The sequence below is a fragment of the Chionomys nivalis genome, chromosome 4, assembly GCF_950005125.1.
Source record: "Chionomys nivalis chromosome 4, mChiNiv1.1, whole genome shotgun sequence".
NCBI classification, from domain to species: domain Eukaryota; kingdom Metazoa; phylum Chordata; class Mammalia; order Rodentia; family Cricetidae; genus Chionomys; species Chionomys nivalis.
This window is the reverse complement of record NC_080089.1, coordinates 100585001-100598701: the sequence shown is the minus strand read 5'-3', so window position 1 is coordinate 100598701 and position 13701 is coordinate 100585001. Positions and strand designations below refer to the sequence as shown.

General features: G+C 43.3%; 1 protein-coding gene across 1 annotated transcript in view; it reads right to left on the bottom strand.

Moving 5' to 3' along the window:
- The window catches only part of Acad11 (acyl-CoA dehydrogenase family member 11), a 79484-nt gene extending 65962 nt beyond the window's left edge, over positions 1-13522 (bottom strand). Inside the window, exons 1-2 of the mRNA XM_057766345.1 lie at positions 13052-13522; positions 1882-1981 (exon numbers count right to left, since the gene is read on the bottom strand). Coding sequence (XP_057622328.1) covers positions 1882-1981; positions 13052-13194 — 243 coding nt within the window. The 5' untranslated portion in view covers positions 13195-13522. The remainder of the gene's footprint in view (positions 1-1881; positions 1982-13051) is intronic.
- Between the last annotated feature and the right edge of the window lie 179 nt (positions 13523-13701).

The following is a 13701-nucleotide window of genomic DNA, read 5'->3' as shown; positions in this document are numbered from 1 at the left end:
CTGGTGGAATACAGTCAAGAAGAGAAGCAAAGAGAACTGCTACTGAGCTACAGATTTCTAGGAAGGGCTGGGGTTTTCCTTCAAGCATGTCATGTTGAAATTAACAAGAGTTAACCACCTTTTTTTTTTTTTTTTTTTTAAGCATCCACGTTTCTTCATGTTTTCAGGAATATGATGGAGCCAAGAAAGTCAGAATCTCTGTTCTCCTGTTACTCTATTAAATCCACCCCACAATGATCTTTCTCTGGCAAATGACTAGAGTGTGCATGATAGCCGGGCAGTGGTGGTGCACTTAATCCCAGCACTTGGGAGGCAAAGGCAGGAGAATCTCTGTAAGTTGGAGGCCTGCCTGGTCTACAGAGGAAGAGCCAGGGCTACACAGAGAAACCCTGTCTTTGAAAACAAAGAAATAAACAAAAGCACATGATTACAGTACCATCTACACACATGGAGTACTTATAATGTTCTCCAGCACTTGGATCTATGTCCTCTCCTGTTCTCTAACTATCCCAAGATAAACCCTGTTTTTGAAAAAAAAAAAAAGGAAAATTTAGATTTAGTTCAGAAATTAACTGATAAGTTGTTGTGTTTGTATGTATTTATAAGGTATAGTATGATGGTGTGGGACAATGGTCTGTATTCTGTCAATTATATTTTAAATAAACACTGATTGGCCAGTAGTCAGGCAGGAAGTATAGGCAGGACAACTAGACAGGAAGTAGAGGTGGGTCAAGGAGAACAGGAGAATTCTGGGAAGAAGGAAGCCCATTCCTCTGCAGTCCTGACACAGCCACAGAACAAGCAAGATTTGACTTCCCTGTCAAAAAAGGTACCGAGCCACTTGGCTAACATAGACAAGAATAATGGATTAATATAAGTTATAAAAGTTAATAAGAAGCCTGAGCTAATGGGCCAATCAGTTTATAACTAATGTAGACCTCTGTGTGATTTCTTTGGGACTTAACGACTGCGGGAACTGGGCAGAAATCTCAGACAACAGTATGATAACTTGGTTTATGTATATATTATTAGGTAGTGAACAACTCAGAATAATTAGAAAATTTAATTTGTAATAAACTTTTTTTTTTTTTTTTTTTTGGTTTTTTCGAGACAGGGTTTCTCTGTGGTTTTGGAGCCTGTCTTGGAACTAGCTCTTGTAGATCAGGTTGGTCTCGAACTCACAGAGATCCATCTGCCTCTGCCTCCCGAGTGCTGGGATTAAAGGCGTGTGCCACCACCGCCCGGCGTAACAAACATTTTTTATAGTTCTCCCTGATGAGTCTATTATAAATGATTGCTCATGTCGTTTTTAAACCACTGAATGATTATAAGATGTCCACAGCAAACACATTTCAGTAAATCATCGGGCAAAGATTGTCATTACAGGCACTCTTCATATGTAGGGAAAACAGATCATCTAGACACGAGTAGCGATGATCATATCCACAGGGAAGAATGAAGCCCACAGGAGACCTGGAGAGGTTCAGGGTGACAGCTTCAACACAGCTTTAGGTTTCCCCTTTTTCAAACAAGAGGGTATACAAATGGAGCAAATATTTAATTAAAAGAGAAGTGCATTTCCACTAGTCAGTAATGGTGAGAAGACCTTTTTTATTTATTTATTATATATACAGTGTTCTTCCTGTGTGTATGCCTGCAGGTCAGAAGAGGGTGCAAGATCTCATTAGAGATGGTCGTGAGCCACCATGTGGTTGCTGGGAATTTAACTCAGGACCCCTGGAAAAACAGCCACTGCTCTTAACCTCTGAGCCATCTCTCCAGTCCTGAGAAGACTTTCAAATGCAGTTTGAATGGCAGTTGTGTTTTTCAGAGGGAGTTTCTTGTGGTAGAAGAACTGCTCGCTATGTGTCTGTGCCATACCTTATGTGCTTTGGGAAGAAGAAAGCCCGGTGGTTTCTTCCTGAGAACATAGGCTTGAGGTCCTTTCTGGAGGAAAAAGGTTGGATTGGACTGTCCTGATCTAGAGAAAAAGGTTTTTAAAAGGTCAATTATAAACTGTCTCCTTCCTTCTGAAATCCTACTGAAATGTCAGCAAAGACAAGAAACAAACATAAATGTATCTCAAGGCTGGGCTGGCCCCAGGGGTGCCCCGAGCAGCTGGAGGAGGGTGAGTTCGTGGTGACACCAAACAGATGGCAGCCTGCTGGCAGCTGAGGATTCTGCGGACGCAACAGGAGAAATGCCTTCTCCAGTTCTGACAAGGACAAAAGTAAGGAAACAAATGCAGAAGCCCCCTGCACTGGGGACTATCAGCACCTCAACACAGCACGGGTTAAATCTCCCCACCCCACCCAGCAGGACCCCAGCAGTGGGGAAGCACTCATGACCTCAGGGTACAAACCACTGAGCTCATAGTTATGACCGTTAAGAACTTGAACAAGATATCTGGTGCTAAAGAAATTGCTGAAGTCTGTTGTAAGAGATGGTACTCTGACTATTGATAAGGACTAAATCCTTCTGTTTAGGTAGACAGCTAGGGTGGGTTATTTTGATAAGATCCTGGCTATCCATTAATATCACAAGACCCTAATATGCCACCCTTAGCCTCTTAGAAGCAAATAAAGATAAGTCATATCATACAGACAGGAGAGAATCATATGAATTTCTTCAGAGTTCTTGTAGTAACCCATCAGACATGTAGGGTTTGTTCTACGTCTCCTGTACCCCTGCAGCGACAGGTGAGGTGCAAAGGGTGATTGTGTGGGTCCTATCCTGGTTGAGAAGCCTGCCATAGTCCGCACATGCCAATAAACAAAACACCGTAGGCTAGGTAGTTTATAAACTGCAAAAGCTTACTTCTCATGGTTCTACAGTCTCAGAGGCCCACAGCAGAGGGGCCAGCAGACTTGGTATGCAGCGATGACCTGCTACCTTATAAATGGTGCCTCTCATATCCCCACACAGAAGGGGGCAAGGCAGATCTCTGGGAGGGGAGGAAGCCACGCAAGGGTACACTGCTAGACAAAGTTATTTAGTGGTCAGCCTGACCCATGGGTGCGACATGGGAGCTGGACATGGGGCGAACTCCGCACACCTGAGAGTTGTCTTGCCTGAAGCAAATAAGGAGCAGGTGTTATTCTCCTGAAACTGGCTCAGTGTCATCTTGGATACAACATTCAGGCCAAAGGAGGCTCTGACAGTCCAGGGATGGCTCCTCAAGACAGTGACACGGAGCAGGAGAGATGGTTCAGGGGTAAAGGTGTAGGGGAAAGGGTCAGCCAAAAAACAAACACCCTGGCCCTGAAACCAGAGCCAGTGAAAAAACATGTTGGCCCTGAAACCAGAGCCAAAGAAACACCCTCTGACCCTGAAGCCAGAGCCAAAACACACACACACACACACACACACACACACACACACACACTCTTACTTTGGCCCTGAAACCAGAGCCAAAGAAACATTCTACCCCTGACCAACTGAGCACAAAACCAACCAATTCCCAAGCAGAAAAACCAGCCTATCTCCGAACACAAAACCAACCAACCCCTGAGCATGAAATCCAGCTCATTTCTGAGCTTATACAAACTCAGGGATTGAAATCCAACCAAGTCACACCCTGAAAATTTTTACCCTGGGAAAAACTTCCCCTAAGAAGCCCCATATAAGCCCTGTGCCTGTTCAGTTGGCAGCTGCCTTTTTCCACCCTGGCAGAGGTGGCCACTCCTGAATGAGTTTTGAGCGAAAATCTTCTTTTGCCAGAGTGGAGTGGGGCAGAGAAGTAACAACTTTCACTGGAGCAAGGAAGCCATGGGCATCTCTGCTGGGAAACTTCCTGAGTGGAGCAGAGCAAGAGCAGACAAGCCATGGGCATCTCTGCTGGGAAACTTCCTGAGTGGAGCAGAGCAAGAGCAGACAAGCCATGGGCATCTCTGCTGGGAAACTTCCTGAGTGGAGCAGAGCAAGAGCAGACAAGCCATGGGCATCTCTGCTGGGAAACTCCCTGAGTGGAGCAGAGCAAGAGCAGACAAGCAATGGGCATATCTGTGGGGAAACTCTCCCGGCAGAGTGGAGCAGAGCTGGGCTGTAAGAGCTCTCTCGGAGAGGAGCAGGATTGCTACATTCCTGCAGTGAAACCACCCCCACCAGAACACAGCCAGGATACCTTTCTATCAGAACTGTAGGTAGAGTCTGGCTTCTTAACGACAGGATACCATTCCCTTCGCAGCTACAGGTAGAGCCTGGCTTCTGACATCCAGGATACCTTTCCATCAAAGCTGTAGGTAAAGCCTGGCTTCTGACTGCCAGGATACCTTTCCATCAAAGTTGTAGGTATAGTCTGGCTTCTGACAGCCAGGATACCTTTCTATCAGAACGGTAGGTAGAGCCTGGCTTCTGAACGACAGGATAACTTTTCCTCCAGAGCTTTTCTTTTCTTCTCAACGTCTTTGCTCTAGAATCTTCTCTTGCACAAATTCTTAATCACTGGTTATTTGTTTTTTTCCTGGCCCCTCTTCATTCCGCTCCACAGCAACTGTCTTAATCAAAGTTTGTCTTGAACCCACTCCAATCAAGCCTTCGTCCCCATTTTTCCACTGATATTGCCTTCTCAAGATCACTAGCACAATGCATGACACCTTTTACCATCTGGCCACTCCTTCTCAAACTCTTTTTCAGCCTTCCTTTAACTCTCCAACTTCTTATTACTGGGGTACTGTGGCTGGAACCCCAAACTTCCACTTTATTTAGACTCTCTTTCCAAGTAAGCCTTTCTGCATTGTGGCTTCCAATGCCTTCTCTATCAACTCTCAAACCTATGCCTAGACAAGGCCTCTGCCCTGATCTATATCCAGTTGGTCACTCTGACGTATTCACTGAAGAGTCTAGGAACCATCCTAAACGTCACAGCACAGAACTTCCTTCCCATTTCCTCCGTGTTACTAGCATTCCTCATCACTATGATAAAGTGTTGGCCAGAAGCAATAGACAGAAAAACCCTTTTTGGGAGCTCCCAGTTTCAGGATATGTGGTCTGTCTCATGAGGGAAAGCATGTCAAAATGGCTCAGTCTATGGTGACAAGAGATTGCAGCAGTTGCTTCCCATTTCTCAGCAAACCAGGAAGCAGAGAGCTCCAGGTGGCATCAGAAGCACACATGACCATCAAGGCCTGTCCCCTACACCCCACTTCTATATGCTAAGCCCAAGGGTTCTGTTGTCAGTGGTCTGGGTGTTTCCAGGTATGGGGTGTCTTACCCACAAAAACTGAAAAAGCACACATCAATGTCAAGGCCCAAGAAGTTTGATGTAAAGAGATGGCGCTGGGCCTAATACAGGGAAATGGTAGGCTACTTGAGCGAGAATGCCACAAAGCAGTGGTTATTCTTTGGGACTTTCTTCCATGGGATCCAGGAGAAGGAAGAGTTGGTTGCTAAGGGGCATACTGTGGGCGCTTTGCTTTTGATTGACAGGCTTGGGTTATGCAAGTGTTTATTGTGAATGTCCTTTCCCACGAAGAACCTGATTTTATTCATACACATGCCTAACCAAGCATAGGCATACAATGGTAAATACAAGTCTAAAAGTTTACCAAAGAACACAATTCGCCTTACTATTTATACCCCCAAATCGAACGCAGACCAGAGTGGCCTTTTGCATCTAGTTCCAGGATATTTTCAATATGTTCCAAGACACACACGAATGGACACCAAGCAAAAAATGCCAGTCACCCAAGAGTTGAGCTACAGCCTTGTTTGGAGCAGAATGTACACTCAGCTTGATTCAGGTAGGGCTCCCAGGTGCTAAGTGTGTGATTAGAAAAGGGGTCTCCACTCGGAGTGCCAAGTGTCTAAATTTTGCCTACATTTGCCTGCCTCAGTTTCACAACCACTGAAGTAGCTCAAGCAGCTAGGGGCCAAGTGATGGAGGTGGGTCATCTTTCTATCTGTTGTTTCATTGGTTAAGTAATAAAGAAACTGCCTTGGCCCCTTTAATAGGACAGAAAATTAGGTAGGCGGAGTAGACAGAACAGAATGCTGGGAGAAAGAAGCCGAGTCGGGAGTCGCCATGATTCTCCCACTCCAGACAGACGCAGGTTAAGATCCTCCCTGGTAAGCCAGCTCGTGGTACTACACAGAATATTAGAAATGGGTTAGATCAATATGTAAGAGCTAGCCAATAAGAGGCCGGAACTAATGGGCCAGGCAGTGTTTAAAAGAATACAGTTTCTGTGTAATTATTTTGGGGCATAAGCCATGCGGGCAGCCGGGTGCCTGGGACGCAGCCCCGCCGCCGCTTGTATTACAACAGAGTGGCACCCAACGTGCTAATGAACTCCACGTAAAACCTGAGAGGGCTTAAAAGGGACACAGAGAGAGAATTTAAGACAGCTTTTTGCTGTTTGTGGGTTGCGTGCGGCAAAGAAATTGTCCTGACTCAGCAACAGGAAAAAACTGGCTGTTTTAAAATTGCCTGCTTTCTGGGCTGTGCCGCCATCGCGATCTCTGTCTGGCTCCTGCGGGAGACAGAGTCTTTGAATGGAGCATTTGGAGTAAAGTGCTACGGCTTACTTGATGGCAATGTGGACTACTGTGTGCCTGGAACTGTGAGTGGTTCAGGGGCACCAAACGGCTCAGAGGCACATGCAGCTCCACCACGCTACTGGTGCAATGTGCAAGGATCAGAGGCACGAGCGGCTCCGCCATGTTGGACTGGGCGGGGCAAGCAAGCAGTACCTGTTTTTGTTAGCGATTTAAAAGCACAAAACAAAGTGCTCCTGGATAGTAAAAAAATTACAGATTCACAATAGAACTGATTCAGACACTGTTGGATGAATGTACGTAGGCTTGAGAGAGAGAAAAAATATATATAAAGAATAAAGTTAATGTCTTAAAAAAGGGTAAAGTCTTTAAAGAGACAGAGTACAGATAGTTGTAGATTAAAAGAAATAAAGAAAAATAAGCCACGTAACAATGGAAAATTCACAGAGAGTCTGGATTCTTTGTATTATTGTGTTTTCTTTAAAATTTTTGACTGTGAAGGAGCTAAGTACAGAGAGACATTTCATTATATGGGCTGCCAAGCTAAACCACAATGGATATAAGGGTATTATGATTTCAGAATATGGGTCTAAGGATATGATGCTTTGGAGAGGGTCTTCTTTTGTTTTCACAGAGGATGCAACCCTGTGGATTTCTTCTATCCCAATATGGTATGATAGACCACGCCCTCCTGAAAGGTTGCTATGAACACCTTCAGAAAATTACTTCACTCAACTGCCGACTGAGATGACCCTGACACACAGGTTACACCATGAAAGATCTGAATACAGCGCCCCCATTCAGCAGGAAGCAGTTTGGAGAGCAAAACTGCGCCCATGTTCCCAAATATTGTTTATAAATGTTCTTTTACATTTAAAGGGGGAAATGATATAGGTATGAATAATTTGCTTTGGTGTGGATTTTAAGGTCAATTTTGTTATATGTATACGTATTTCTGATCTTGATTAAGGTATTGTGATTGTGTAGTTCATTTAAAAATGTAATGTATAATTAGGAAATATAGGTTGCTAATGGACAATCATCAATAATAGTCAAGCTTTTATTCATGTTAGTTAGATTTTCTAGATGTGCATAGATATATTTCAGCTAGATAGGCATTCTTCATATCTTTCAAAGACTACAGAATATGGCATTTTAAATGTTTTAATAATTTAGGGCTTTTCATGACAATGAGACACGTCTGCTCCTGGCAGTACCAATCTACTTCAAGAGGAAGATGGGCATTGAAGAGGCTCCTTATGGAGTTTGATAGCCATTTGGGCAAGAAACTACTCTTGCCTGGACTGTTGCATAAACTGGACACAGAGAACCCGCAGAAAAAGGACTGCTGAACTTGCCTAAAGGTGAGATGGATTTTCGGGGTTCCTGACTCATGAAAGAGTCTGCAAGACATTCTGCAGGACACAGCAAAAAGTGACTGAACTGTCTTTGGAATTTCCTGCTTGATGAAAATGTCTGCTGGATACTATGGGCCTGAAGGCTGAAGATGGATGCCCCAACAGTACAAAAGAACTTTGGGTGACTGTCCAGGCAGCAAGATGTCTCTGTCATTTCTAGAGTTTTGGATTTCTTGTTTGCTTAGGTAATATTATATCCTTCTGGAGTCTTTGATGGAGTTGAAGAATGGATAGATAGTTATAGTTTTCCTTAGTTATGATAAAAGATAAAATAGATATAAATATTGTAACTGTAATTCTTGCTTGATAACTATTTTGTTATATGTAATCTTACTATGTTAAAGTGAAAGCCATTTTTTGTTTAAACAGAAAAAGGGGAAATGATGGAGGTGGGTCATCTTTCTATCTGTTGTTTCATTGGTTAAGTAATAAAGAAACTGCCTTGGCCCCTTTAATAGGACAGAAAATTAGGTAGGCGGAGTAGACAGAACAGAATGCTGGGAGAAAGAAGCCGAGTCGGGAGTCGCCATGATTCTCCCACTCCAGACAGACGCAGGTTAAGATCCTCCCTGGTAAGCCAGCTCGTGGTACTACACAGAATATTAGAAATGGGTTAGATCAATATGTAAGAGCTAGCCAATAAGAGGCCGGAACTAATGGGCCAGGCAGTGTTTAAAAGAATACAGTTTCTGTGTAATTATTTTGGGGCATAAGCCATGCGGGCAGCCGGGTGCCTGGGACGCAGCCCCGCCGCCGCTTGTATTACAACAGCCAAGAGTTCAAAGCATAAGCCTGCAGGGACATTTCCCCTCAAACAATGACATCTTTTATGTTCACCTTTATTTTAGCTCATGATAACCCATGCTTAGGTACCACAGCAAAACCAGAGCAACCACATCTCTCCCTTTTCTAACCTGCATCTAATTATTAGCCGCTCTTTCTAAATCTACCTAGATTGTGATCTGATCTCCTGTCACCTGGTTTACCCCACCACACTTGCCTGTGCCACAAACGCCTCTGCTGGAACTCTAACATACTGGTTTTGTTTCCAACTTTGCTCTCTCCAGTCAAACTCAACACAGCAGAGTTTCTGCTGAAAACAATAAGGACAGCAAATTATTTCCTCCTCTACTCAAAAATCTCCAATTTTCCCCACTTTAACTCAAAGTGAAGGGCAAAGTCCCTATGGCTATCGACAGGGCTTCTGTTACACCTGCTTACAGTACTTAGTCTGTGTTCTTTGACACATGAGCCACACTCCCCATGCCTGGCCTTTGCTTCAGCGGTTCCCTGTGCCTTGGAAGCTTCCATGGTCTCATCCTCAACCCCTTCTAGTCTTTGTGGGCTGCTACCTTTTCAATGTAGCCTTCCTGCTTCGTCCTCAACATTTTCTGCACCCCATAACACTGCAAATAGCATAAACCTGCAAATAATACTTAGAAATCATTCATGTTTTTTTGTCTATCTTCTTTCATGTAGAGTGGAGCATGCAGAAGACCAACAACAGAGCTAGGTACACATTAGGCACAATGCTACAAGACAGAAGGTTTTTATTTTTTATTTTTATTTTTTTTTGGTTTTTTGAGACAGGGTTTCTCTGTGTTTTTGGAGCCTGTCCTGGAACTAGCTCTTGTAGACCAGGCTGGTCTCGAACTCACAGAGATCCGCCTGCCTCTGCCTCCCGAGTGCTGGGATTAAAGGCGTGCGCCACCACCGCCCGGCCGAAGGTTTTTATTTTTGAGACAGGGTTTCTTTATGTAGCTCTGGCTGTTTTGGAACTCGCTCTGTAGACCAGGCTGGACTCGAACTTACAGAGATCCACCTGCCTTTGCCTCCCAAGTGCTAGGATTAAAGATGTGCACCACCACCACCACCCAGCTTATTTTGTCAAGCTATGTAATGTTTACATTGCTGTTTAACTATATTTTATATTCCCAAAATGACTTAATATTTGAAAGTTAAGATTTTTGAATAACTAAAAAGAATGTTTACAAAACCTAGAAGGCACAGAATAGCTACAGCAAACAAACGCCATATTCTATCTTGTAGAAATTACCAGGCCTTTGAGTAGCTCTTCCTTGAATTTCATGCTTATTGTTTTCTTGAAGTTTAACTCCTCAAGCCACATGCTCTATATTTGTCCATTGCTTTTATATATGTTATGTACAGCTGTGGGGGAATCATTTTCACTAATGTATGGCAGTTCACTATGTACATGGGCAATTTATTCTTTCATTTTACTAATATTATCGTTTTAAAGTTATTCTATTATAAGCAACACGATGTATAGTCTGTAGATGACTTCTTCATAGCCTGGTAAAAATATTTTCTTGATTCTAAGAAATAATGATCACTGGGGCAAAGGGCATACATATTTTCTCAATCTCAGTTTTACAGAATAATGTCAAAGGTTGGGCAAGGGCAGTTACAGTGACTCATACTTTAATGAGTCTTTAAGGTCTCATATCTTAACCATGCACGTACCTGATGTGTGTGAACATGCACACCACCATCTGTAAAAGCAGGTCAGAGGACAGTTGTGTGAAGTTGTTGAAGGGTGGGTTTGAACACCCACTCTTGTTGTCTCTATCTCTCCGTGCTACGACTGCAGGTTTGCACCACAAACCGTCCCTGGTTTATGTGGCACTGGGATTAAACACTTAGTTTCATCCATGCCAGGGTAGACCCCAGCAATATTTCATAGGGATAATAGTCATCCATGCCAGGGTAGACCCCAGCAATATTTCATAGGGATAATAGTCATCCATGCCAGGGTAGACCCCAGCAATATTTCATAGGGATAATAGTCATCCATGCCAGGGTAGACCCCAGCAATATTTCATAGGGATAATAGTCATCCATGCCAGGGTAGACCCCAGCAATATTTCATAGGGATAATAGTTATCCATGCCAGGGTAGACCCCAGCAATATTTCATAGGGATAATAGTTATCCATGCCAGGGTAGACCCCAGCAATATTTCATAGGGATAATAGTTATCTCACCACGAGCTCCTGAAAAGTCTTTCTCTATGGCTCTTCCCATTTCTCCCAAGCTGATTTCTAAATCAGCATTCTCACACCAGTTCTATAAAAGTGGGTCCTTTGTGAACCCTGCCTCACCGACACAGTTAATCACTTGTGTGCTAATACTATGGTACTTAATCCAAACCTCCCATTTTATTCCTCATTAGGAATGCTTCTATTAACCCTTTGGTCTTTTGCAGACAATTTAGAAGTTTTTTTTTTTTGTTGTTTTTTTTGTTTTTTTTTTGTTTTTTTTTTTGTTTTTTTTTTTTTTTTAGAGAAAACCAGAGGATTTTCATTGGCATTGTTTGAACCTATAATAGATCACTTGGGAAAAATTACAGTACTGACTTTTCCTCTTCATGTATGTTATTTCTAAATTTCTAAATTTCTTGAAAAATTCCTAATAAGTCTTTGTCATGTTCTACAAAAAGGTCTTGCATACCTATTAGCCTGGTGTTTAGGTAAATGGTTTTTTAAAACATGTTCTCATGAGAGCTTTTTGAATGTCATACTCTGACTGTTGCTAAGATATAGAAATGCAGGTGGTGTGTATATTTATCTTAACAAACTATCACCATGTTGCTCATTGGCTCACCAACATACGAACGCTACTTTCTACATGGTATTTGTTTGCTGTTTTTGTCCTGTTAAAAAGCCTGCCCTTATATTGTGAAAATGTGTGTGTTTTTGTATTTACTTATGTGGGGGCACAGTGGAGGTCAGAGGACAACTTTCAGGAACTGGTTCTCTCCTTCTACAATGCGGTTTCTAAGGACTGACCGCAGGGCATCAGGCTTGGCAGCAGGTGCCTTTACCTGATAAGCCATCTCACTGGCCCAAAGTTCAAAAAGATTTTTTTGATACTTTTGTGGCCTAGTATATTTTGAATTTTAAAATGTTTTCATCTTGGGGAATGAATGTGTCTTCTGTGTTGAATCTGTACTTCCATGCATATATGTTAAACCAAGCCTATATAACGGTTCTGGAAAAACGGTTTTTGAGACCTGTGATCGCTGCATAGTCTGGGCTGACCTTACTATCATCCTTCCTTGGCCTCCAAGTGTTGGGATTAAAGCCAGTAGCACCAGGCTTGGTTTCAGAAATAAGTTCTGTTTCACCCCTAATTTCATTTCATGACCATGATTTTGATGAATAGCAACTTAATTGAGAATTATTTTCAAGATAATACAGGACCACATTAGCCTGAGAATATATGACCTTTATCTCAGAGCAGGATGGGATGGTCAGATAACAAGCTGGCCAAATTCCAGACGGACTGGACCAACCACTGAAGTTTAAACTTTGATCTGTTTCAGTCTGTTTAAAACACAAAGCACAAGTGTCAACCATTCCTTATTTCACCTCTATACAGATATGTCAATGCTCAAGCCCTTTCACCTACATTACTTCATCATACTTCAGGATTTCCTTACCAAGACAAATAGGAGCAGGTAAATGCTACAACTTTGGGTTCAGAATTTATGTTACAGTTAAATCTCCAGAGAAAAGGGCAACACACAATGGACTGGGACCATTATAAAATCAGATAAAATGGTTTATAGTGAAACCATATAAAATGGTTTTACACTGGAATCATATAAAAATGAAAAACTATTTATTGTAAAACGTCAGATTAAAGTCAGATTCACTTACCAGTGGGGATTGGCACCCTCAGGGTCATCTCATCCAATTTAATTCCCTTCTTTCAAGAACTTGGGCCTAAAGTACTTCAAGTGGTGTTATTAACCTAGCCTCAAGTGACTACGGTCAATTAAAATGGCACCAATCTTCCAGAAAATGATCTTCAGATTGTAGCACAAAAGGTCACAGAAAGCATCTTTTTCTCCAAAAGTGTCCAGCTTCATCCATCTCAGTAAATTAGGCAAATGATTTTAGTCCTTAACTAGATTGTATTGCATAATGGACACTGTCTCTACTACTGCCTTCTAATTCAGACTAACCTGGGATTCAAGGAGAAGCCATACAGCAGAAGTGTCCTTGCAGGGAAACCAATCGCGACTGGAAAAATGAGAAACCCACCCAGGGCCAAAAGAAGAAAAGTACCAAGCACAGACTTACTCCAGCTGAAGGCGAAGGCTATGATAGATACCTGTATTGAGTAACAGTGAGCACAGCCCGGGGCTCTGCCCCAAAGCCAGGCAAATGCTGATTCAGATAAGCTTCCAGGGACCTGACGTCGAACTTGTGCTGGGGGAGCACTTCCACGGTGTCACTGGTGACATCCATCTCCATGATTGCCACTGCTGTCACAGGGTACAGAGACGCAGAATCCACAGACAGCGGCAGCAAGGAGGTAGGAACTACACTTAGAGCTTAGAGGCGTGGCCAGGGCGGGGCTTAGCGGAGGCCAATCACCGTCAGGGCGCCGTTTCTAAGCAGTGTGGGCGGCTGAGTCTAGTGACGGGGTCTGGTGGAAAATGAAGGAAGGGCCTGCTCTGGGCCCCAACTGAGAATTTTTTTTTTTTAAAATCAGCATCAGAGCTGCAGGCCTCGATTTTATGGAAAAACAAGGTCACAAACGTCACTTGGGGGAAATCCTCCACTCTAGATTAATGACGCACAAGGCGGAAACCCTGTGAGGTCCGGTTAAGAAGAGGGTCGCCCACGACCTTGGGGTCCCGGAGTAAAGACCTCGGTGTTCCTCATGGCCTCCTAGATTAGAAAGGCAGAATCGCTGTCGGCCTGATCTGCACACTCAAGACGCTGGCCCTGCCGCGACGTGGTTTAGCGGTTCTAGAG